The 26989-nt window shown below is 35.3% G+C and overlaps 1 protein-coding gene across 1 annotated transcript; it reads right to left on the reverse strand.

Moving 5' to 3' along the window:
• Positions 1–23828: 23828 nt before the first annotated feature.
• On the reverse strand, positions 23829–24738 carry LOC145162880 (hydrophobic protein RCI2B-like). Its single transcript, XM_079081873.1, has 2 exons — positions 24533–24738; positions 23829–24209 (listed from the first exon to the last, which is right to left on the reverse strand). Exons 1-2 carry the CDS (start codon positions 24611–24613, stop codon positions 24126–24128), a joined length of 165 nt encoding a protein of 54 aa, XP_078937999.1. The 5' UTR covers positions 24614–24738; the 3' UTR covers positions 23829–24125.
• Positions 24739–26989: the final 2251 nt, after the last annotated feature.

Consider the following 26989-nt stretch of genomic DNA (forward strand, 5'->3'; position numbering starts at 1 on the left):
GGTAGTCCGAGGGCAAACTTGTTGACCTTAGAAAGTTCTGTTGGTACTAGGTATGGGATAAGCTTCATCTTCTCCGTGAAACTTGCAGCGTATTTAGTAACGCTCAATTTTCCCTTCTTCAAATTCTGAAACTCATTATTGATTTCCAGAAGGTCCTGCTCGGAGCAGTATTGCAGTTTCAGTTGTTCCACAAAGTCTTCCCAAGACATTTTGCTCGCTTCTCCCTTGGGCATAGAGTCAGCTAACAGCTTCCACCAACTCAATACGCCAGATTTTAACAAAGAGATCGTAAGAGCGGTCTTCTGCTTGTTGCTGCATTCGCAACTTTCAAACATTGTCTCCATTTCGGAGATCCAGTCCATAACTTGCACCGGCGTCGGGCTTCCAGATAGACATGGTGGTTTAGATGCAATAAAATCCTTGTATTTACATCCTCTTCCATTATTTCCTTCATCACGATTGTTTTGCCTAACAATCGGTGGGTTGGCTTGACCAACAGTCTCATTGAAGTTTCCTCCTTCCGACGGACCTCCATACACTTTGGGCTCTTCAACTTGAATTGAAAGTTCTTCATGATTTTGTTGAAGCAGGCGTCTAGTTTCTTCCATCTGACGATCCAACATCGTCTGAATCATCAATTGTACACCAGCCATTGTCACCGGCTCAGGTGCAGCAGCTACAACAGGTATTTGCTCGATTACAGATGGTCGATTCCTGTTTTCGTTCGCGTTTCCAACTCCGCTTCTTGTTCTTGCCATTCTTGATCTATACACCGAATAAGGTGAATTTAGATCCTCAATCACGATAGAAATCAAATCGTCCTTATCACTCCGAAACGTTTATATGCTAGTTCTAATACCGTCGTTATACGCTTAGAATCCTAAACACATAAGGTTTCCAGATCTGGTTGGCAACAAACCATAGATCCGAACAATTAATATCACATATGGCAAACATATAACATTTAGCACATAAAAGCATTTTAGGCAACTCTCCTAAAATAAACTAGTGCTCGTGTCTAAAATATGACATACACACACCTCACGATCATCACTTAGCATTCTAAATTTAAGTCAAGAGACCCTAAAAATTCCTAGTTCGCTTAAACTAATGCTCTGATACCAACTGTGACATCCCCAAAATCACGGCCAGAAAAGACCGGTTTCATTTATGCTTTTAAAATAATTTCAGAGTAAATCCATTGATTTAAAAGAGTTGCGGAAATTTGTCCCCAAAACAAAACATGATACAATAAAGTTTATCAAAACATTTCTTAAAGAAATGTATTTTCATTATATATCAAAACTCGGGATGTCATGTTCCGATACCGACCAAAAGCATAAACAATACAATATAGACCTTACAACAGTTACATATAACTACTGGTCTATAATACAAAAATATCTTGACAATGTCATCCAACTTATGCTCTCGCGCCACTACCTGTAATACAAAGAAACTGAGTGGGTCAGGCTTGGGAGCCTGGTGAGCATATAGGGTTTTCAACCCACAATAAATAAATATATTTAGTTCATCAACCAACAATAACCCGATTACCAATTCCCGTTATCCTCACTTTATGTCCTTAAAACAATAACTATTACAAGGGACCTAATCTAGGATTTTCATATGGACGGATATTACTGCAAAGGGGTTTCCTTAACAATAGATGTCCTAAAGGCAACCATGAGGGGGATAGAGTACACCGGTGAACACATCGTTCACAACACCTACAGGTTATGAGCATGCTAGCGTTCCACTGAACTGTCTAGAAAGAGTCCGTGGTCGTCATCCATACTCCGCTAGATGACTAGATCAACAACAAAATCGAGGCCTCTCATCATTTTATTTTATCACACACCAACTGTCTACCCATGTTCTACCCAACATATTAGTAGATAAAATATTTACATTTATATACAGCTTAAAACCTGTACAAAACATCCATTTAACTATTGTTTTAATTCAAGTGTGCATGCTTGGAGCATGGGACAACTATTGTTTTAATTCAAGTGTGCATGCTTGGACCATAGAAAACATAGTGTGCATGCTTGGAGCATGGGACAACTATTGTTTTAATTCAAGTGTTAAGTTGATAAATCGAAACATTATACAATAAATAATGTGTAATCAATATGGCGATTAAATAAAAGGTGTTTTATTTATATTCATAAGTTCTGAGACCATATTCGATTCAATTATTCTTGTGTTTCACTTTGCATGTTTTGACTTCCCGAATAACTAGGTTATTCAAACTATCCACAGTCGATCATACTTTGGAAGTAGGTATTGAAGCGAGACTGTGACATCCCCAAAATCACGGCCAGAAAAGACCGGTTTCATTTATGCTTTTAAAATAATTTCAGAGTAAATCCATTGATTTAAAAGAGTTGCGGAAATTTGTCCCCAAAACAAAACATGATAAAATAAAGTTTATCAAAACATTTCTTAAAGAAATGTATTTTCATTATATATCAAAACTCGGGATGTCACGTTCCGATATCGACCAAAAGCATAAACAATACAATATAGACCTTACAACAGTTACATATAACTATTGGTCTATAATACAAAAATATCTTGACAATGTCATCCAACTTATGCTCTCGCGCCACTACCTGTAATACAAAGAAACTGAGTGGGTCAGGCTTAGGAGCCTGGTGAGCATATAGGGTTTTCAACCCACAATAAATAAATATATTTAGTTCATCAACCAACAATAACCCGATTACCCATTCCCGTTATCCTCACTTTATGTCCCTAAAACAACAACTATTACAAGGGACCTAATCTTGGATTTTCATCGGGACGGACATTACTGCAAAGGGGTTTCCTTAACAATAGATGTCCTAAAGGCAACCATGAGGGGGATAGAGTACACAAGTGAACACATCGTTCACAACACCTACAGGTTATGAGCCTGCTAGCGTTCCACTGAACTGTCTAGAAAGAGTCTGTGGTCGTCATCCATACTCCGCTAGATGACTAGATCAACAACAACATCGATGCCTCTCATCATTTTATTTTATCATACACCAACTGTCTACCCATGTTCTACCCAACATATTAGTAGATAAAATATTTACATTTATATACAGCTTAAAACCTGTACAAAACATCCATTCAACAACTAGTTCAAATAAACAAATAATATACAAACACATAGCACGTATTTTACAAGAATACTTCATATCTATGTGTTAGAAGAAAACGAATATACACTCACTTGATCAGACGATAACCGGACAACACCTCGTCTCTTAAAATAATCTTTTCCGATAAAACCGGGATGTTTTTTTCTTGAAAACCGGGCTTCTCGCGGGCAGAGTTTCGGCTCGGAAACTTTACTTCTCGGGATCTTCGGGGCTTCAGAACTTGCCTCGGGTCTCGGGAATAATACCGGGGCTTCGGGATAGTTCTTGCACGAAAAACGATGCAAAACGGGAGAGAGAGAAGAGAAAAGGAGCAAAAAGGCCGGCTGCCCTCGCATGCCTTTTATAGAGGCTGAGTCCTCGCATTACGCTGGGCGTAATGCTTCGGTACGCGGGGCGTAGCTCGAATTCGTCATCGCTTGCGTCATCGGAGCACTCGAGTCTGAGGCGGTTCATGCACCGGGGTACGCTGGGCGTACTCAAAGCTTACGCGGGGCGTACCCTTCGGATAAGCTTTGGTATGCGTGCCACGAACTTCAAAAATTCATAACTTTCGCATACGAGGTCCGTTTTCGACGTTCTTTATATCCACGCGTAGGTGAGATTATGCTCTACAACTTTCACTTAGACTCCGTCGGCAAATTTTGAATTTATTTTTATTATATTATTTTTAGTAGGCCGGGACAGGAAAACTCCGATATAAAATCATAACTTCTTCATCCGACGTCCGTTTTCGTCTGTCTTTTTACCGTTGGAATACTAATGATGAGATCTTCAATTCTCATTTAGAAAGTTTCGGCTAGAAACCACTCGATCTCAAATTTGAGTATTCGGGTTGCATACTGCTAAGCTGAAACTTAAAAAAATCATAACTTCCTCATACGAAGTCAGATTTGGGCATTCTTTTTATGCACGCTCTCGGTTTAACGTATTCTACAACTGTCGTTTAGATTAATAAGGCTAGATATTGCACTATCTTAAATTCGTATTTTACGTCCTTCAGCGTCGTGCCGGTTCTGTCGTGAAACTTCGACAGGTCATAACTTCTTCGTTATAACTCGGATTTCGGCATTCTTTATATATTCGGAAACCTCGTCACGACTACTACAACATTATCCATAGATATTGGCTTTATCTAAAATTTCATTTTGACGCTTATTTTTATTCTTAATTTAATTAAGACACATAATTAAGCACAAAACATATAATACTCAATTAATACACTTATATTATTTCAAAATGAGTTACAAGGGTTAACGTAGAATTTTACAACAACATTAATGCCTAGCCCAGAAACACAGGCGTTACATAGACTGTCATGAATGAGTTTGTAGATTGCTTCAGTGTTCATGAGTACTCCTGGAATAAGATTCGCGTATTGGATTAAACCCACGCTCATCTGAATCACTTCATGGATTTTATCACGAGTGATTGTGAGATGATAATATCTTATATTCTTGAAACGGAGACATATGAGTTGTAGTTGCAAGTCGGTTGCACATTGACATATGTAAACACAACAGTAACTTGGGGTTATAAAACATATTATTGTGTGTAATTTGATGAGTAAGTACAAGAAAGCATTTGAGTCGAAGTTTATCCATTCCTTTTACCCTTAGAGGGATAAAAGCGATATATGTGGGTCCCTCGATGATTTAGTGATGACAACCCTAACCGCTTGGCCAAGCTTGGACTGATTTGATATGTTCAATTAGTCGGTCGTCATAAATCGGAAATCGGGAAACAACAGATGGATAGAGAGAATGATTATAATCCATGTCTCATGTCCATACAATATCTAGAATGGAGGAATATATGATCCCTTATCTAATGGACACGTCATTGACTAGGTCAGAGTTCGACAACGGCTTTTAAGAGCTACGATTGCTAGTCGGGTTATGGAGTCGTACTTGCAATAATAGTTTAGACTTATCCAAGTGGGAGACTGTTGGATTAGGTGTCTAAGCCCATACCTATAATTGGTATGTACTTGACCCGAGAGTAGCATGGTCCATTTGGGTTGCATATCACCAGAACAATTGATAGGTTGGACTTTTGAGAAGAGGTTATTTATGATTTATTAATATATTATAAGTTCTAATATATTAATATGAAATCATATTATTTAATTATTATTGATCAAGAATTAATTTGGAATTAATTTAGTGATCAAAAGAGACTAATTAAATATACGGGGACTGATTAAGTAAATCAATGATTCTTATAGTATGGGCCAATGGTTACTTAGGATGGGCTAAACCAATATGGAAGTCCATGGATAGTCCATGGAGGTTTAACCCATGGATCCTAAGTAATAGGAAAGGTCATAGGCATTAGGGTTTGCATGGATGTAACCCTAATCTTGCCACACTATATAAGAAGCCCCTTAGCATCCAAAATGGTACACTAGTGTTCTTAGAGATCATTGAGCCGATTTTGGTGTAAGAAGATTCTCTCATAAGTCATCCTTTGTCCAAGGTGTGTTGTGAACCATTTGAGGTGTCACACTTGGGGCACTGTAAGTCCCCAATATGCTTGTGTATCAATCAGAACCGTTTGATGGTGCGGAATCCCAATCAAACGGATGATGCCAGATCTAATGAAGAAGAAGGAGAAGAAGAAGATGATGAATCTTGTATGATTTGATTAGAATGTAGATCCAAATACAAGATTCACACACAACTTACACACACTTATGCTCCTTTCTCTCTCTCCTAGCCATATGCTCTCACATTCACACTCCTCACCCTTTACATCTATTTATATGATGGACATGGGCCGTGAACAGGTTCACGGTCGTGAACCAGTTCACGGCCGTAAACACCACCTGGGCCCTGAACAGTTTTCAATCCTAGACAGAAAATTACAATTTCCTAGAAAAGCAAAGTATAAACCATAATTTAGACCCAACACTCTCCCCCTTGATTTATAGCTTTCTTTTCTAATTGACCCAACAAACTCCCCCTAAAAAGTAGCTGGCTTTTCTTGTCAATCTTCATTGGGAGCTTGGCTTCAGCATTAATCTTCAAATTCTTCACAGCTTCAAGATGAACATGATGAATCTTCAATAAATGACTTCATCTTGAGCACTTGGGCTTTTCTTCAGAATTTGGCAGTGAACACACGTTGGGTGAGGAGGCTTCTTGAAAAGATTCTTGAAAGCTAGCGCTTTCAGCATGAGAATCTTCAGAGAGAATAGAGAACGAAACTTCTAGATCACTTCAGCAGGTACAAAATAGCAGCAAATTGATTGAGGAGGCTTCAATGCAATCTGTCACATAATCTTCAATTACAGCTTGACCTTGCTTCTGCGGTTGAAGGATTGAATGTTGAAAGAATAGTCTTCATTTCTTGCTCCTTCGAATGAGAATTCTTCGATGATCACGGACGAAGCCTTGGCTCAGAAAATCTCGATACAGTCTCCATGAGTCTCATCTACATCTGAATTCACTTTTCAAGACAAAGCAAAAACTAAAAGAAAACTTAGCACACAATATTTTTGGATTTTTCATATTTTCTGGAAAAATAAAAACAGAAATAAAAATATTTTTGGATTTTTTTTGATTTTTCTGAAAAAGAAAAAAAACAGAAATAACACTATTTTTGGATTTTTTTTTAATTTTTCTGATTTTTGTTTGATTTTTGATTTTTTTTAGTTCTCCCCTAACTTTGTGCATTGAGGAAAACTATGAACAAATTTAATAAAAACAAAAATATTTGGGATCAAAGTTGTGAGACAATCTTAACTTTGTTTATCAGTACCTTCACCTTCATGAATAAATCTGGTCAATTGCCGGTATTGTAGTCCACTTAAACACGAAGGATATCGACAAAATTTTCCAGATATACCATTTAGCTGACGACGACCATGGGTACTGTTTTCCACTTATGTTAAGCAGTGAGATCTACAGACAACCTCTTAAATGGTTCAATTTTAGTTGCACTAGAACGTGTTCCCCACTTCCCGATATACCCTGATTATCAAGAACTTCCAAAGAACTCTTTAGTTTAGGTGAATAGACAATTATTAAGGAGGAAGTCAGATTTAGAAATAGGTGCACATGTTGTGTCCCAGGTCGGATCTCTTTCAATCACACAGAGGGGACAACATATGACTAACAGAGATAGAGGAATTGAGACGTAGAATGTTGCATACGCTGTGTCCCAGGTCGGATCTTCCGATCACGCAGAGGGGATAACATGTGGCTAACAGATAGAAAGAATTTCATAGATAAGGAGGTGCGTAGAATTAGAGTTGCATATGTTGCATTCCAGGTCGGATCTCTTCCAATCACGCAGAGGAAGCAACATATGACTGACAGATAGAAAGCAAGAAAATAATTTCCTACAGACCTACTTTATCAGAAACCCCCAGTTGCCCTATCAGAACCAGAATTAAGGACATAAGTCCGTACATCAAGGAAAAGTTGAATTACAGTTCTAGATGCGTGTTAATTTGGTGTATCCCGTGGGTTCCGGTGTTTATCTCACTGCTCAATCTACCAAAGGCGTCGTATGGTCAGTCCAAACAATTCTATCTAAATCTACACTGTCAAATCCTTCGTGCCTACCAGCACATTGGACATAGAGTCTAGACAATTCAGATTCAGTCCCTTACACATATTTTAGACTGCCCGTTATCACTTTATCTTTATATCACTTCCCAAAACAACCTACTAAAGAAAAAACGATAAGAAAGAAAAAAAATTATCTTCAAAACGAATCAGTTTAAGATAAACTCAAGAGTATCGAGAAGAAAACTCAAACCGTAAGTCGTCGATTGAATTTGCATCCAGAAGGTCTGAGAACAGCACGCATAATCTCAGAATAGATCCGAAAATTCTTCACATCGTTAAGCACAAAACCCATGTGTGATCCTCTCATTTCTTCCTTTCCTGCAAAGGACACATACTCTCAAACAAAGTTCTGAGTGTTGTACAGTTGAGAGATGCATCCTATCATGTGCCTGGAACAGCCACTATCAACAAACCGAAGTCTGATGATATTCCTCCATAGCTGCTCCAGCACAAAGTGCAGGATTCGTTGGTCTGTGGAACCCAGTTTATTTTGAAACTGGGTTGACCTTTATCATCAACGCAAGGTACCCTCTCCCATGACATATCCTGTTTATCACAAACATAAGATGAAAAAAATATTAGACGCATTAGATGATTTGGGAGATTGAACCTTTTGTACCCATCTGTAGTCGGGTTTAACCCATTTCTTTTTCGAGCAGATGGGTGCCTCGGCACTTGGTTTTGAACTTGAGGTCTGCTGTCGAGATGACTTTGACCTAGCCGATTTTGGTTTCGTTGGAGCATTTTTTGAAGAGTAAATTACACGAATGGTCCCTATGGTTTGGGGTAATTTGCACGTTTGGTCCCTAACTTATTTTTTTTAACTCGGAAGGTCCCTATTGTTTGTTATTGCTACACGCTTGGTCCCTATTGTTTGTTTTTGTTACGCGTTTGGTCCTTATCTTACGTAAAAAGACAATTATTTAAATAGGGAAAAAAGGGTAGGGTAGGGTAGGTAAGGTGAGGGGGTGGGGTTGGGGGTGTGTTTATTTAAATAAATTAAAAAATCAAGGGAAAAATAGACTTTTTATGTAAGACAGGGAGCAAGCGTGTAACAAAAACAAACAGTAGGGACCTTCCGAGTTATAAAAATAAGTTAGGGATCAAACGCGCAAGTGACCTTAAACCATAGGGACCATTCGTGTAATTTACCCTTTCTTGAAATTGGCTTCTGGGCCGGCATTCCCTTCTTGCCCTTGGGATTAGATTTCGTGGCCTTGGGAGTTGAACTCTTGCCTTTCGTGGCATTCCAGTCGCCATTGTCTGAACGTGACCTTGAGGGGTTTCTTTTGGAAAATCTCCCTCTTGGCACGTTCTGCCACCCTTGTGCATAGTAGGGAACGTATGCGTGATTTGGACAATTTCTGGCAATGTGTCCAGGTGTTCCACAGTGAAAGCAAGTCTTTTTCTTCACTGGGAAGTTATTTCTTCCTACCCCTGGTGGCGTATCCTTGCCTTGTTCCTGGTTGTTCCCACATGCACACTTGCAGCAGGCTGGCTGTTTCACTTGATTTGGTGGCCTGTATTTCTCAACGGCAGGTTGATCAGAAGTAAATGAGTTAGAAGCAACAGATTCAGAGTTCAAGGAGTCTTTTGTTTGATAATCATCAGAATTTGCAGAACTAGAAATAGTTCTGTTCTCCTTGTCCTCATCCTCTACTACTTTACCTGCATAAGAAGTAGAAGCATTAGAATCATTAAGCTCAACACTTTCTGGCACAACCACGACAGAATTATCAAAGATATTATCAAATATATCGAACAAATTTGAGTCATCAGACTTTGATACAATTTTATTATCAGACACACTCTCTTCAACTGCTTGCTTGCAATGACTTAGCGGTTGATCTGCATAAGAAGTAGAAACATTAGTACTTGCAACCTGAGGACCACATCCCGACACAAATACAGCAGGTTTGCCATATTTGAGATGTGCCTCTCTGTCCATTTCCTCTTTTGTCAAAGGGTTATACTGATAGGTGTGATTAAAAGGAGGAGGCACTTTATCATACCCTAAACCCTTTTGTTGGTTATTTTTAAATCTCAAACTATTTTCCATCATTGACGCAACTACTTCACTTGACACATCAAATTTTCTGAAATTAAAATCTGCATTTTCAAACTTATTTTTCAATATGTCAAGTTCAGCAGTTAACTTAGCAAGTTGTTATGTCACAAATCTATAGTTTGCACATTTATTGCTATACTCTTCCTGAAGTTTCCTAAAATCTTTTGTTTTGGCTTCTAGTTGTGCTTTTAGAGGTTTCTGTCATTTCCTGAGTTGATATCCTTCGTATTTTAGGCCCTCGTTCTCTCTACGTAATAATTCGATATGCTCAAGTAAATTTGTAACATTATCAATGCATGTTTGAGAACAAGAAATTTCATTGACTTTGGTGTTTGAAGAACTCATTGTTTTAAAAATATACCCTTTGACTATAAACCGAGAAAGTCAACCTTAAAAGTCAAATTAAAAAAAATCAAACTTAAAAGTCAAACCGAAAAACTAAATTTAAAAATTTGAAGGTTAAACGAGAAAGTCAAAGGTCAAACTTGAAAGTCAAAGTTAAATTTTTTTTTTATGGTCAAAGGTCAAAAATAAAATTCAAAAATTAAAAATCAAAACTTTTGATTGAAAATGAAATTTGAAAGTTTGAAAAATTGATTTTTGGGCAAAAAGTGCTAAAAATGCGAAATTGGGAAGAAATAGCGAAACCTTAAGATTTTAAAAGGTGAAGTTGATTAACGAGTTCCTTTCTAGATCAAATGGAAGAGGCGTTGGTTGATGACACAAGGGACCCGGGTTCGATACCTGGCAACCCCTAAAATGTTTACTCTTTTTTTAAGTAAACAAGCTGCTGCGAAGACTATATGATTTAAATTTCGAAGGCTTGTAACGTGTTCCTTGCTAGATCAAGAGGTAAGGCGGCGAAGCAATGGGGCAAGAGACCTTCGAAGGCTTGTAACGAGTTCCTTTCCTTTTTTAAGTGTACACTGTTGATGATCAAAGACTCGTTGGGCCGTGAACTTCGAGCCGTAAAATGATTACGGCCGTATACGGGCAAAAATCGCTATTTTTTTCGTACACGGGTCTATGGCCGTACACCCTTCAAAGGCCGCAAACCAGCTTCAGATACGAAAAAAATAGCGATTTTTGCTCCTTTTTGCTCCAAAACTCGTTTTTATCAAAAAAATGCAAAGAACAAACCCCCCTATTTTTCAGAGATCTATCCAAAAACGCAGAAATCCTTTAAAAATAAGATCAAATAAGCTCCAGATCTGCAAAAACTGATTGATACAATCCAAGCTCTGATACCACTTGTAAGTCCCCAATCTGCTTGTGTATCAATCAGATCCGTTTGATGGTGCGAAATCTCAATCAAATGGATGATGCCAGATCTAATGAAGAAGAAGGAGAAGAAGAAGATGATGAATCTTGTATGATTTGATTAGAATGTAGATCCAAATACAAGATTCACACACAACTTACACACACTTAAGCTCATCTCTTCTCCCTAACTTTCTCTCTCTACCATATGCTCTCACACTCACACTCCTCACCTTTACATCTATTTATATGATGGACATGGGCCGTGAACAGGTTCACGGTCGTGAACTAGTTCACGGCCGTAAACACCACCTGGGCCGTGAACAGTTTTCAGTCCTAGACAGAAAATTACAATTTCCTAGAAAAGCAAAGTATAAACCATAATTTAGACCCAACAATCTCCCCCTTGGTTTATAGCTTTCTTTTCTAATTGACCCAACAAACTTCCCCTAAAAAGTAGTTAGCTTTTCTTGTCAATCTTCATTGGGAGCTTGGCTTCAGCATTAATCTTCAAATTCTTCACAACTTCAAGATGAACTTGATGAATCTTCAATGAATGACTTCATCTTGAGCAGTTGGGCTTTTCTTCAGAATTTGACATTGAACGCACATTGAGTGAGGAGGCTTCTTGATAAGATTCTTGAAAGATAGCGCTTTCAGCTCGAGAATCTTCTGAGAGAACAACAGAGAGATCTAATTTTCTGGATCACTTCAGCCGGTTCATGAATAGCAGCAAATTGATTGAGGAGGCTTCAATGCAATCTATCACATGATCTTCAAGTGCAGCTTCAACTTGCTTCTGGGGTTGAAGGATTGAATGTTTAAAGAATAATCTTCATTTCTTGCTCTTTCGAATGAGAATTCTTCGATGATCACGGACGAAGCCTTGGCTCAGAAATTCTCAATACAGAAATAAAACGGAAATAACACTATTTTTTGGATTTTTTTAATTTTCTGATTTTTTTTTTGGTTTTTTAAAAATTTTAATTCTCCCCCTACAATCCAAGCTCTGATACCACTTGTAAGTCCCCAATCTGCATGTGTATCAATCAGATCCGTTTGATGGTGCGGAATCCCAATCAAACGGATGATGGCAGATCTAATGAAGAAGAAGGAGAAGAAGAAGATGATGAATCTTGTATGATTTGATTAGAATGTAGATCCAAATACAAGATTCACACACAACTTACACACACTTATGCTCATTTCTCTCTCTCCTAGCCTTATGCTCTCACCTTCACACTCCTCACCTTTTACATCTATTTATATGATGGACATGGGCCGTGAACAGGTTCACGGCCGTGAACCAGTTCACGGCTGTAAACACCACCTGGGCCGTGAATAGTTTTCAGTCCTAGACAGAAAATTACAATTTCCCAGAAAAGCTAAGTATAAACCATAATTTAGACTCAACAGGCACTAAGTTCTTAAAGGTCAAATCTACAAGCTACAACAAAGAGGTAATTCTATAACTCATTTCTATGTTGTTTATATCTATTGTATGCTAATTGTAGGCTTAAAGCTTTGGAAACAATATTGCATGTATAATTAGAGAAAACATAGATCCAAAGCTTTTAGGGTTGTATGTGCACCATAGGATGTTGTAGTATACAAAACCCAACACATACCCCACCTTTTTTTCGAGATTTTCATGCTTTGGGGGGGGGGGGATACAAGCAAAAACTATATTATGGCAAAATGTTGTTATATTTGCTCATCTACATGTTGTGTATAAGGTTTTATGTGTATGTTATGTGATTTTACTAGTCATTTTAAAGCTTTCATGCACAATATGGTTAAGTTATGGTATATAACTATAAAAAAAAAACAAGTTTAAATATATTACATGAAGAAATGGGAAAATATATGACTTTTATGGTAAAGGAAAATTTTCTATCAAGATAAGTTATCATAACTTTTCTGAGACAATATTCTCTTAGGTTTTAACCAAATTATTAATATTCTAAACCTATTATTTTGCGTAATAAATTGTATAAATGGGTTTACATTTCACCAACTCTACAACTATTTCAGTTAAACTATATCAGGTATAGTTTGTGGTTCATTTAAACTAGTTATCAGTTTTTGGGTCTACTACAGATAATTATTTTAAACGATAATTATGTCGCTCTATAAAACTACTATGGAAAGGAAATGCTTCTACATACAAAAAGGATTTTTACTACACTACACGTAAACTGTTAGTACAGTTTGTGAGATACACTCTCTTCACGTACTTTACATAAAGTACACCTTAAGTCCTGTATTATAACCAGAGTCTCTTGGAGGGAGAGCGAGACCGTTGTGTATAGATCTATATAGGATTGACAACCCCGCACCTAAGCTGTTCGCTACAGTTAGACCGGAAGTCTAGGGTGACAAGTGTCTACCAGCTCCGACGCTTGAAGAACGTCGTACATGCCACTAGTCGTATTAAGTATGGTTATAATAACTCACATAGAGTATTAACAGTCATTTGGTTTACGGGGCTAATGCATTTTCATTCGTTTTTATAAAACATATAAAGCTATATAATACTACTTTACAATACAACACTACTTAGATTTTTGGTCTTAGGGTTTGAAGACTACAATTTATAATTAAGAAAATATTGGATTTTCTGGAAAGTTTCACGTTATCATTTACAAGGAAACGTTAAATATTTTATCCATACAAAAACACTTATGAACTCACCAACTTTAATGTTGACACTTTCAAAACTGCTTGTATTATCAGGAAACCCGTAAACAGGTATCCAAACCATATTGAGAACAGGAGTTGCTGAATCATGGATTTCTACCTTTCAGTTATTTGTTGTTTACTTTTGAACAAACACAATATGTAAACAATGTAAACTTGTATTCTCAATGTAAGAATGTTTGTGATGATATGTTTCATTCATATTCAACTGTTATGATACTATACAATGTCGTCATCCGCCCCCGAACGTTTCCGCCGTTCTGGTTCGGGGGTGTGACATCTGTTAAGTTGATGGATCTTTCAAACCTCTTTTATTACAACCAACTAGTAACTGAAACCACATGGAATTAATTTCATAATTAATCAGTTGACATTTTAATTAAATAAAACCTCTATACTTTATAACAAATAAAAGAGATTACATACTTGATACTTATGGTTTGTCCAAATTCAAACTAATGGTCCTAGTATTAATTTCGTAACATGGTTGGTCCATGTGGTTTGTTTTCCTTGCACTAGTGGTCCCGAATGTTGCAAAACTCGTTAGACGTTTTTAGTGCGGCCGACTAGCGCCTAGCGAGTATTCGGTCTAGGCAGGGAGTACTCGGATAGGATAAATTATATGAAATTAATTATAGGAAAATTATATATAACAAATATAACAAGTTTATTAAAAATTATAACAAAATAGATGAATATCAATAACAATCATAGATTTTTTCTAAAAAGGTCGAAATTTCCTAGTTTTTCCGATTTTTACCGATTCCTAATTTTTCCGATTTTGACCGAATTACAGCCGATTTTAATTGATTAGTGTCTGTTTTTAAATTCACTAATATTTCTGTTATGAGCTAAAAAGATCATGTATACTAAGTTGATGGATCTTTCAAGCCTCTTTTATTACAACCAGGTAGTAGTCGAAACCCGCTAAGAATTAATTTAATAATTAATCAATTGACATTTTAATTAAATAAAACCTCTTTATTTAGTTTATAACAAACAAAATAGTAAATTACATAATACTTATGGTTTGTCCAAATTCACACTATAGGTCCTAGTTTTAATTTCGTAACATGGTTAGTCCTTGTGGTTTTCTTTCCTTGCACTAGTGGTCCCCAATGTTGCAAAACTTGTTAGATGTTCCCAGAACAGTCGACTAGCGCCTAGCGAGTATTCGGTCTAGGTGGAGAGTATTCAGATTGGATAAATTATATGAAATTAATTATAAGAAAATTATATATATATATATATATATATATATATATATATATATATATATATATATATATATATATAACATAACAAGTTTATTAAAAATTATAACAAAATAGATATATATCAATAACAATCATAGATTTTATCTAAAAAAAGTTGAAATTTCGTAGGTTTTTCGATTTTTACTGATTCTTAATTTTTCCGATTTTACCGAATTAGAGCCGATGTTGACCGATTAGAGACTGTTTTTATATTCACTAATATTTCTGTTATGACTTAAAAAGATGATGTATACTAAGTTGATGGATCTTTGAAGCCTCTTTTATTACGACTAGATATTAATCGAAACCGCTAAGAATTAATTTAATAATTAGTCAATTGACGTTTTAATTAAATAAAACCTCTTTGTTTACTTAATAACAAATAAAAGAGTAAATTACATACGTATACTTATGGGTTGTTCAAATTCACACTATTGGTCCTAGTATTAATTTCGTAACATGGTTGGTCCATGTGGTTTTCTTTCTTCGCACTAGTGGTCCCTAATGTTGCAAAACTCGTTAGATGTTTCCAGGGCGGCCGACTATCGCCTAGCGAGTATTCGGTCTAGGCGGGGAGTATTTGGATTGGATAAATTATATGAAGTTAATTATAGAAAAATTATATATATAACAAATATAACAAGTTTATTAAAAATTATAACAAAATAGATGAATATCAATAACAATCATAGTTTTTTTCTAAAAAGGTCGAAATTTCCGAGTTTTTCCGATTTTTACCGATTCCTAATTTTTCCAATTTTTACCGAATTATAGTCGATTTTAACCGATTAGAGTTTGTTTTTATATTCACTAATATCTTTGTTATGACCTAAAAAGATCATGTATACTAAGTTTATGGATCTTTCAAGCCTCTTTTATTACAACCATGTATTAACCGAACCCCGTTAAGAATTAATTTAATAATTAATCGATTGACATTTTAATTAAATAAAACCTTTTTATTTACTTTATAACAAATAAAAGAGTAAATTACATACTTGATACTTATGGTTTGTCCAAATTCACACTATTGGTCCTAGTATTAATTTCGTAACATGGTTGGTCCATGTGGTTTTCTTTCCTTGCACTAGTGGTCCCCAATGTTGCAAAACTCGTTAGACGTTCCCACGGCAGCCGACTAGTGACTAGTAAGTATTCGGTCAAGGCGGAGACTACTCAGATTGGGTAAATTATATGAAATTAATTATAGGAAAATTATATATAACAAATATAACAAGTTTATTAAAAATTATAACAAAAATAGATGAATATCAATAACAATCATAGATTTTTTCTAAAAAAAGTCGAAATTTCCTAGTTTTTCTGATTTTTACCGATTCCTAATTCTTCTGATTTTGACCGAATTAGAGGAGTCTGTTTTTATATTCACTAATATTTCTGTTATGACTTAAAAAGATCATGTATACTAAGTTTATGGATCTTTCAAGCCTCTTTTATTACAACCATGTATTAACCGAACCCGTTAAGAATTAATTTAATAATTAATCGATTGACATTTTAATTAAATAAAACTTTTTTATTTACTTTATAACAAACAAAAGAGTAAATTACATACTTGATACTTATGGTTTGTCCAAATTCACACTATTGATCCTAGTATTAATTTCGTAACATGGTTGGTCCATGTGGTTTGCTTTCCTTGCACTAGTGGTCCCCAATGTTGCAAAACTCGTTAGACGTTCCCACGGCAGCCGACTAGTGACTAGTGAGTATTCGGTCAAGGCGGAGACTATTCGGATTGGGTAAATTATATGAAATTAATTATAGGAAAAATATATATAACAAATATAACAATTTTATTAAAAATTATAACAAAAATAGATGAATATCAATAACAATCATAGATTTTTTCTAAAAAAAGTCGAAATTTCCTAGTTTTTCTGATTTTTACCGATTCCTAATTCTTCTGATTTTGACCGAATTAGAGCCGATTTTGACCGAATAGAGTCTGTTTTTATATTCACTAATATTTCTGTTATGACTTAAAAAGATCATGTATACTAAGTTGATGGATCTTTCAAGCCTCTTTTATTACAACCAAGTAGTAGCCAAAACCCGCTAAGAATTAATTTAATAATTAATCAATTGACATTTTAATTAAATAAAACATCTTTATTTACTTTATAACAAATAAAAGAGTAAATTACATACCTGATACTTATGGTTTGTCCAAGTTCACACTATTGGTCCTAGTATTAATTTCGTAACATGGTTGATCTATGTGGATTTCTTTCCTTGCACTACGTCCCTAATGTTGCAAAACTTGTTTGATGTTCCCAGGATGGCCGACTAGCGCCTAACGAGTATTCGGTCTAGTTGGGGAGTACTCGGATTAGATAAATTATATGAAATTAATTATAGGTAAATTATATATATAACAAATATAACAAGTTTATTAAAAATTATAACAAAATAGATAGAATATCAATAATAATCATAGATTTTTTCTAAAAAAATCCAAAATTTCCTAGCTTTTCGATTTTTACCGATTCCTAATTTTTTTGATTTTGACCGAATTAGAGCCGATTTTGACCGATTCCGAGTTTTTTTGGGCCGATTTCTAATTAGGCATCTCTCCCCTACTCGATTCAAATTAATCGGCCACCTAGGCTGATTTTTGCAACACCGGTGGTCCGTGAATCTAACTCTCTCCATTAGTGCTGCTAGATCCATTTAAAAGGCCAATTTACTTTTGTTGTTACACAAAACCCAATGTATCAAATTTCCTACCCTTCACTTCGTCTTATCGTTGGTAACACACCATCGGCGTCTCCTCTTTTTTTAACCGGCCATACCCTTTTCATGATTGAAATCGAATTGGTGCTGTCAGAATCAAATTATGCTTTTAATAGACACGATATAGTTGAAGTATCCAACACTGAAATAGGCTATGAAGAATTTCACTACTTTGTCAATGCCATCGTTGTTTTACCCGATAGGTTATCGTTCCGTATCGAACAAAATGCATATGATAATCTTAGATTTGCGGAAGTAATGTGTCATACTTGGGCTTTGTGAATCAATATTCTCAATTAAGATAATTTCGAAAAACTCGACCATGACATAACCATTATGGTATCTTAATCACCTTTTTTAGTTGGAATCATTTGGAAAGATACATCACTAGATTATATAAGGAAAAATATCAAAGATTGATATTTAAGTAAATTTACTGTATCTTAACATAATTCCATCAAGACTGCTTACATCATTATGTATTAGTTTCAGTGGAATCCTTAGCATTTCTTTCAACTACTGGAAGAATGCATGAATTATCCTTTCATGAAGAATACAAATCAAGTACGACTTAGAGTTGAATGATGTCAAGTTGCATTCCTATTGGAAATCTTGTTAACATTTTCACGCGTTAAGGTGATTATGTCTCAGATGAACAAGTCTTAAAGTCCTAATTGATTCATATTACACGTAAAATTGATTTGAAACATTGTCATACACATACACTTCACAAATATCATTATAAAGGGGACAAGATAGGAGAATTCAATGAAAAAAGGACAAGTCAAAGATTTATAATTCATGTAAAAATGTGCATAAAAATAGAAAGTTACGGTTTCATAGCCAATTATTTTTTCAAAATAATCATAAAATGAAAAATTAATTCTAATTAAAAGTTGATAAACTTGATTATCTAACCTGTACCCCAATCATCATTAACATCTATTAATTAACTTTTCTCCATTATTGCACATAACAACATATTTTTTATATATATTATACCCAAGAATTTTGAAATATGAAAAAGCATATCATATAAATATATTTGACTTGTTGGTTTCACCATATTTTCTATTTCATCTCCTGCTTATATAGACAGGAAAGTTCCTCTTCCAATACCCTTTCTTACCATAATGGTAACAATCAACATTTCTTGCAGGGTGTTCTTTCTTTATAGGGAAAGTTACCAAATTTTGGCAGCTCCTTTATATTTTCCCTTTCTCATGTCATACAGTTCTTTGTACCACTTACCGTTTGATGAATGAATAGAGTTTTTCATTTGGAATTAAGCATATTTGACATTTCAATTGCATTTGGAGATCTTATCCTTTTCACTCAATCAACTTTTCCCTTCAGTTCATAAATAAAGGTGTCAAACAACTGAAGTTCCTTTGGTGTGGATACAATGTTGGATTTGATAATACCAAGTTGATCTTGTTTAACTTCATGCTAAAACATGTTCTTCAGGTTATTAATTATTTCATATGCCTCAATGTTCTCATGATCCTCTTAAAGGCCAGAAGTCATACTTGACAATATGAATCATGCTACCTCATACTGTTCATTAAATTTGGTTGACAATATATTTCGATTAGAAACATACGATCATCATCAGAAGGTGCATTATGCAAATTCGTTTCGTTTTCAAGGACGATCCAAAAATTCAATATTAATCAGTAAAGTTCACAATATTTAACTTATTATTCTCTAATAGATAGTGGAAGTAAAATTTGTGTTGCGGATGAGGTGGTCATCTACAAAAAAAAAATTAAAGTTCACTTGTAGTATTTTTGATATTTAAACCATTTATAAGTTGATAACTCATATATTTGTTATCAAACTCAATTTAATACAGGCTAAGATCCATGTTGAATGAATATTTCTATGTTCTGGTAAGGTAACGGTTAATAATTGTATCTCTATAAAACTCTTAGATCCTTATTCTTTACAAACAACGAGTAATCTATCTAACATTTTTAGTTACATATTTTTTTGGTGCTTAGGTTTGACTAGGGCCTAGTTAAATTGTACAAATTAGAACATTCGAATTTCTAGCTTAGGTAACCAAGGCCTAGTTAATTTGTCCAAATTAGAACATGTAAATTTATAGCTTAGGTCCGATCAAAGCCTATAATTTTACCTTGGGAATTCATATACTTAGCTCATATACTTAGGTTTGACCATGTCCTATAGGTTGTTCCAACTCTCGGATGGATGGAATATTTATTAATGTTTGTATAATCTCAATTTTACAAAGTTAAATTTTTTTTAGAACGGCAAATCTATTCTACTCCTAAACTACTCCTAATTTCACCTATGCCTCCAATGAGACTTGAACCCTCAACCTCAAGAAGGGAGGGCAACACCCGGTACCGCTGAGCTAGAAGCCCTTTTACAAAGTTAATTTGTGTTACAAATATAATGTTATGAATATATTTTATGCATACAAATTTATTCAACAAAGTTTAAAATAATTTTAAAAGATTTTGTTAAACCCCTATAATTAATTCACGAGTCGTCATAAATTAATTAGGTCCAACTTAAGGGAAAAATAAAATTTCCAGAATCAAGATTTTTGTACAAAATTCAGTTAGTTTTTTCGAGTTTCCTAAGAAAAAATCCACCACTGATCATCACTGTTACTAAGGGAGGAGGGTGTCATTCCCTCCCAACACATTCAACCCACTATCACATCAGTTTTTCTTTATTTTTTTCTTTATCTTTCCCAACTCACAACACACGAAAACCCTATCTTTTTCAACCCATTCAACCCACTCAATTAAAAAAATACAAAAAAAAAAAAAAAACTAAGGTACAAGTCTTAATTAGCAATAGAGCTACCGCTGGTACCTCCAAGATACCACTTCCTCTTCAGTGGGTTGGAAGGGTTGGGAGTGGTGAGTTGTTTAATTGGTTTCACTAACCCGCTTCATCCTCTCTCTACTCTCTCTCTCTCTCTCTCTCTCTCTCTCTCTCTCTTATTTTCTCTTGTACCATGTGTTTTAAGACTTATACCTTACTTGTTTAGTATTTTTTTTAATTGAGTGGGTTGAAAAACATAGGATTTTCATGTGTTGTGGGTTGAGAAAGATAAAGACAAAAGAAAGAAAAAAACTGATGTGAAAATGGGTTGAGTGGGTTGGGAGGGAATGACTCCCTCCTCCCTAATGTTATGTCTTTATATGCTGCCCATCACTCGACAACGCCAGCGCTACCGCTAAGTGTGAAACATCGCTATTTGGTAGGTTGAGAGAGGGAAGAGGGGCATGGTAACTATTTAAACAAGTTCGGTTCACTACCTAGCCAAGCAAAACCGGTTCAAGCATAAGCCGGTTCGGTTCAAAACGGTTCACTCAAAAAATTAGTCGAACCTATCTAAATTGGTTACATCGGTTCTAAACTGGTTCGGATCGGTTCTATACCGGTTCCAAACCGATTCACACGATACTAAACCGGTTTTAAACCGGTTTCAATTACTAAAATCTCGAACGGGTATAAACCGGTGGTTCGGTTCTTGAACCGGTTCACTTCATCGTGGACCTGTAGACCGGTTCTTGAACCGGTTTTTTTGTGCACCTCTTTAACTATTCTCCAGCACCAAAGGATACCAACATTTGGGCCTGACATCTTAGGCCAATGAAGCTGCCAACTCATTTTGTTCTTCGGTATATACGCCACTAGGGTTTATGTCAGTTATATTTTTCTTATTTTGTAGATTTTACATTTATAATATAAACGGAAAATAACACTTATCTATTACAATAAATGTAAACCAGCCACAATAGTTGAGGTCTATTATTTGATTATAACATAACAAATAAATTACAAATAACTGCAGGGGGGTGGAATAAGCCACTTCAAATGTTGGTATCCTTTGGTACCGGAGAATAGTTACCAAGAACATGTTACCTCTATAGATATCCACATAAAACATAGAACAAGAAACAATAGTAGTTAGTTCTACTAATCAAGTTGATCTCTTTTTACTCTTTCTTGAGTTCGACAAACATAAAGGAGAGAGAAAGACAGGTGGTGCACCAATAACATGGAATTTAGGGATAATTTTTTTTCCCTGTATTAGTTTCTGATATAACCTACCATGAGTGCTCTATTAAATACTAAGTTGGTCAGATTTTAAGTCTCTTTTATTCCAACCAATTTAGGCTACTATGTATACACACCATACACATGATGCAATGATAAGTGGACAAGTCCCCACAACGTTCACAGCGTCCTCACTGGCATGATGTGATGTTGGTGTGTAGGGGTGTGTCTGAGGTCACATAGTATCACATGGGAATTCTCTATTGTTTGGCACCTGTACACGGCGTGAGGGGAGAGAACAACGCACCCCAGACAAAAGTGGAGTGAAGGTAAATGCAATGCTATGTCGTTGTATGAGGTGTTTATACCTCACAACCTTAGTAGCCAAACCCATTAATAATTATTTTCATAATTAACTCATTTGGTATTTTAATTAAATGCCCATTTATTTAATTTATAATAAATACATTTTTTTAACAACAACAATTCTCATTACCAACCAAAATCCAGCAAGAAACTGAAACAAACACAAGAAAACAATTAAATATTGAAAGAAGCAATACGTGGGTATTCAACCACCTAGTCCACGACAAATTAGTAGACTTCTTCCTATTGACAATAGAGAAAAATGAAAAGTGCACCACCAGTCAAAGATTACACTTTGCTTAGGCTTAACGTGATAAAAACAAGCTTATTCCTGGAGTTCCAAATCGCCCCATAACAAGCCCCTACTACTGCATCAAAGACTTTGATAGCCTTCAAATTTCTTTAAAAGTTTTCCACCATATTTTGTAACCCTCGATCTGTTACAAACCATAATGCCCCACCAAAGACAAACTTTACGCGTCAGTTGGACGGCTACATCACAATCATGAAACAAGTGATGGACAGATTCCAAAACTTCATTGCAAACGGGACAAAGGGAAGACATAAATATTCACTCCTCTTCGGATCAATTCTTGTCTAGTAGACATCCCGTTGTTAATCACTCTTATATCCCTTGTTTAACCAGTTAATTGTAAATAACTATTATTTACATATTTTTTAAGTTGGAATAAAGTTTACACTATAAATATTATTATTTTTTCCTTTATAATGCTTTTTAGTATGTGAACACATATGTTCATAGTCAAAATACAATTTATTATTATTTTTTTTGCACATTATTCAACAATCCTTGCACATTATTCAACAATCCTTCAGGAAATTGATCAATGTATCCACAGACATCAAAATCGCTTTTCCAAACCCTTAACACCTACATACAATTCCACATAGCTTCTAATGTAAGAACCAAGTTGATTAGAAGACTAGAAGAGTCTGGAGATTTAACCTCATTGGTCAACACAAGTCAACGTGTGAAAAGGCGGTTAGAGCCTAGAGGGGTAGCATGGAGTACCACACAATAGTCAACGTCACATCTAACACTGTGTTTCTCCTCATTGGGAAGTGATTCGTACACAAAAAAATTTCTCCATACACAACAATTTGTGCTTTAAAATGTTGTATTGTATAACTCTATTAAGCATAAAATGTTATGTACGGATAAAAACTGTTGTATACGAATCACTTCCCTATAACACACAAGACCTCCACATGTGACATGCATGTGGTGCCCTTACGTCACATTCTCTCTTACACCAGACATTCGGACGCCCAATATGATGTGCACATCACGTACAACATCACACTGCGTAACTTAGAGGTTGTGATTTCTTGCAAAATGACCTTATAATGATTTTAACATGTCATAAAGTGTCACAAGGTTTACAACATATTTATATTCCGGGAAATACCATTCTTTCCATGCACAACCATGCAACCTCTTGCGAAAGTTGTCAATTCCATATGTTTCTAAAAGACTTGTCGCCTTTCTTCCATTATCACAAGCACAGAACGGTGATACATTTCATAAAAAGATATATAAAATTAAAGCAATAGACCAACACGACAAATACTTGTATATTCGGGTTTTTACTCTAACTGAACAATATTTATTCCATATGAGGGGTACAAAATATGGTAATAGGGCATAACCCGTTTAGTACAAAATTTAGGATCTTACATTTCCCCCAACACTTTTGGCCAAACCAGTATCTTCTACACGATATTGACATCACTCACAAGTCACAAGGATAGCATTAGTAAATTGATTATGAGATATTCCATTCAATGAGACAATAAGTGATCACTCCATGATTAGTATTATTAACCCATTGCTATCTTCTCCTATTTCATTTTGAACAATAACCAAAGCAATTAATAACAAAGATAATGAAATATTACCAAATGTACAACAGTTGTGGTTGAGTCACTTGACGATTACATAGACAGCATAAATAATTCCAGGGATCCACCCAAAAAAGGTTAGAAGCAAACATATCCAGAATTCCACCTGCACTTGGTATATAAATAAAAGAAACAATTGATCTCTGTCATATATGTCACTGATGCATGTGTGATGTTTGCACGAGAAACAAATAGAATAACTGGATGTGTCTTCAAACAATCATATATTTTATCCCAAGTGAAGTTATGGAAGTCAAGGAACACATGTATGCCTATGTCATGTGATTTTATGAATATCGTTGATCATAAGGGCAAGATACTCACAATCAGATCACACATTATCCTAATTGATGTCGAGCTCGAAAGTTATTAATTAGACATGGCGTTATTATGTAAGAAAGATGACACTGGGACATACCGCATACGTACCTTGATGCCAAACTTGAGAATAACACCAAGAGGAGGGAATAAAATGGCTAATAGGATTTGTACAAAAGTGTGTGTCGACATCTTGCGATGCGGATATCTTTGATGACAATGGATTTAATATATGGTGGAAATCAGGTGGTGATAGGCGGAGATAGAGAGATGAGGAGGGTGATCGGTAGGGTTGGCTGCCCTAAAAGAAAAGTAGAAAGTGGTTATTTTGTGGATATTCCAAATTTCATCTTGTAAGGAATTTAATAAATGAAGACATTAAATCAAAATTGAGTCTAATTTCTAAATACACATTTCATAAAACTTAAAAATATCATATTTGCTCAGTTATTTTTATTATTCTTAAATATTTTATAACACTTTATATTCTTATTTTTATCAGTTAATATAAATTTCATAAACTTTCTAAATATCATATTTCACCAAATATGATATTTATATATACCTTTCTTTTTTTCATCTCCAAAATCGCATTGGACCATCTCCTCGTTGCAAATTAGCCTTGATAATATCTTTCTTTTCCTTTGTTTTCTTCTTACTCATCTGTATGTGTAGACTTTCCTTCTTGTATTCTTGAATTTACCTGCAAAAGAATCGATTAGCTGCTTCTAAAAGTGTACCTTAAAATATTTGGAAGGTGTTTTGTTTATGTTAATTAGGGAATGCCTAAATAGATAGCCAATTTTATTAAAAAGACACTCTAATTCAAACTTAAATATTTTTAGTGTTATTATTACATTGTTTTCTGAAATATATATATATATATATATATATATATATATATATATATATATATATATATATATATATATATATATATATCAGTGTTGTAAATATCGGCCTAGGCGTTTAGCGGTCTGCAACTGATTACGATTAGGGGTGCTTGGTGGAAATTGGTCAATATCGGTCAAACTCGGACTAGGCGGTCCTCGACGGTCCTTGGCGATCCTCGGCAGTCCTCGACGGTCCTTGGCGGTCCTCGGCAGTCCTCGACGGTCCTTGGCGGGAAGATTTTAAAAAATTCAAAAATTCAAAATTTCAAATATTACACCAAAATTTACTAAACTTCAAAATTTAAAATTTTTAAATATTCAAATTTTCAAATATTATACCAAATATTTCAAAACTTCAAAATTTAAAAATTTTAAATTTTCAAATACTGTTTTTTCTTAGGATATATTAAGTTTTAAAATAGTTTTATTAGTAATTTATGGTCCCCGATTAATCCTCCGATTAATCCCCGCCAAACCGATTAATCGCTTGAGCCCAGTCGACCGCCGAGCTACCGCCGAACGATTTTTACAACCTTGATATATATATATATATATATATATATATATATATATATATATATATATATATATATATATATATATATATATATATATATATGGGATGGTTCACTTTAGATAAAAAAAATTAGAGATTTTGAAATTCAACCCCAGCCACATATTTCTCATTTGCCGCTCTAACGCTCCAGCGTACTGACAGCTGTAAGATCCCAAAATTCAAGACCAAAAATTTTGTTTTTAAATAAGTTATTATGAAACCAATTAGTATAGTAACCTCCATAACAGCATCCCATGTCAAAACCAAAGTGTAAATAATCAAAACATATTAACATAAAATAATATCAGAGTGTAATCCCAAAGATCTCATGTGCGGAAAACATAGTGTGATGCGCTGCGATCAAGCCAACTCCTTTCCTTTGAAAATGAGTATCTGAAACCAAAACTGTAAACCGTAAGCACGAAGCTTAGTGAGTTTCCCCATCATACCACATACCACATAATGCCTATCCCTCGGTATTTTTCAACCGGTATCTGTCTGGCATAACTGGGAGCTGGGCTCCCCTTCGGTATCTTTCAACCGGTAACCGGGAGCTAACCTCCCCTTCGGTATCTTTCAACCTGTAACCGGAAGCTAACCTCCCTTCGGTATCTTTCAACCGGTAACCGGGAGCTAACCTCCCCTTCGGTATCTTTCAACCGGTAATCGGGGACTATTTCACCCCTACCACTATCACATAATAACATATCATAAGCATACTGATCACATTATAACATATCATGCATGAGTTCTGTCTACCCCTTCAGTATCTTTCAACCGGTAACTGCCTTCGGCATCTTTCAACCGGTAACCGGGAACTATTTCACCCCTACCACTATCACATAATAACATAACATAACGTACTGCTAGGCATGCATGGGTTCTGAAGACCCCTTCGGTATCTTTCAACCGGTATCCGGGAACTATTTCACCCCTACTACTACTAACATGTATTACAGAGCATCCTAGCACACAAACATAACAGATATTGGCATACCAGAAAATTATCACAAAGACAATCATCTAACAAACAACTCCTACTATTGGGTCGGCATTGTGGCCTTAGACCCACTTCTACTGGAAGGTAACTCACCTCACACTGCTGAAGTCCCGCAGACA

The sequence above is a fragment of the Lactuca virosa genome, chromosome 3, assembly GCF_052849685.1.
Source record: "Lactuca virosa cultivar CGN04683 chromosome 3, Lactuca_virosa_CGN04683_v6, whole genome shotgun sequence".
Classification (NCBI taxonomy): domain Eukaryota; kingdom Viridiplantae; phylum Streptophyta; class Magnoliopsida; order Asterales; family Asteraceae; genus Lactuca; species Lactuca virosa.

Excerpts from the sequence above, each read along its gene's own strand:
- LOC145162880 (XM_079081873.1), bottom strand. The coding sequence starts at position 24,613 with ATGTCGACACACACTTTTGTACAAATCCTATTAGCCATTTTATTCCCT. Across the intron at positions 24,210-24,532 it reads TTCTCAAGTTTGGCATCAAG|GTGGAATTCTGGATATGTTT; the intron begins GTACGTATGCGG and ends TACCAAGTGCAG.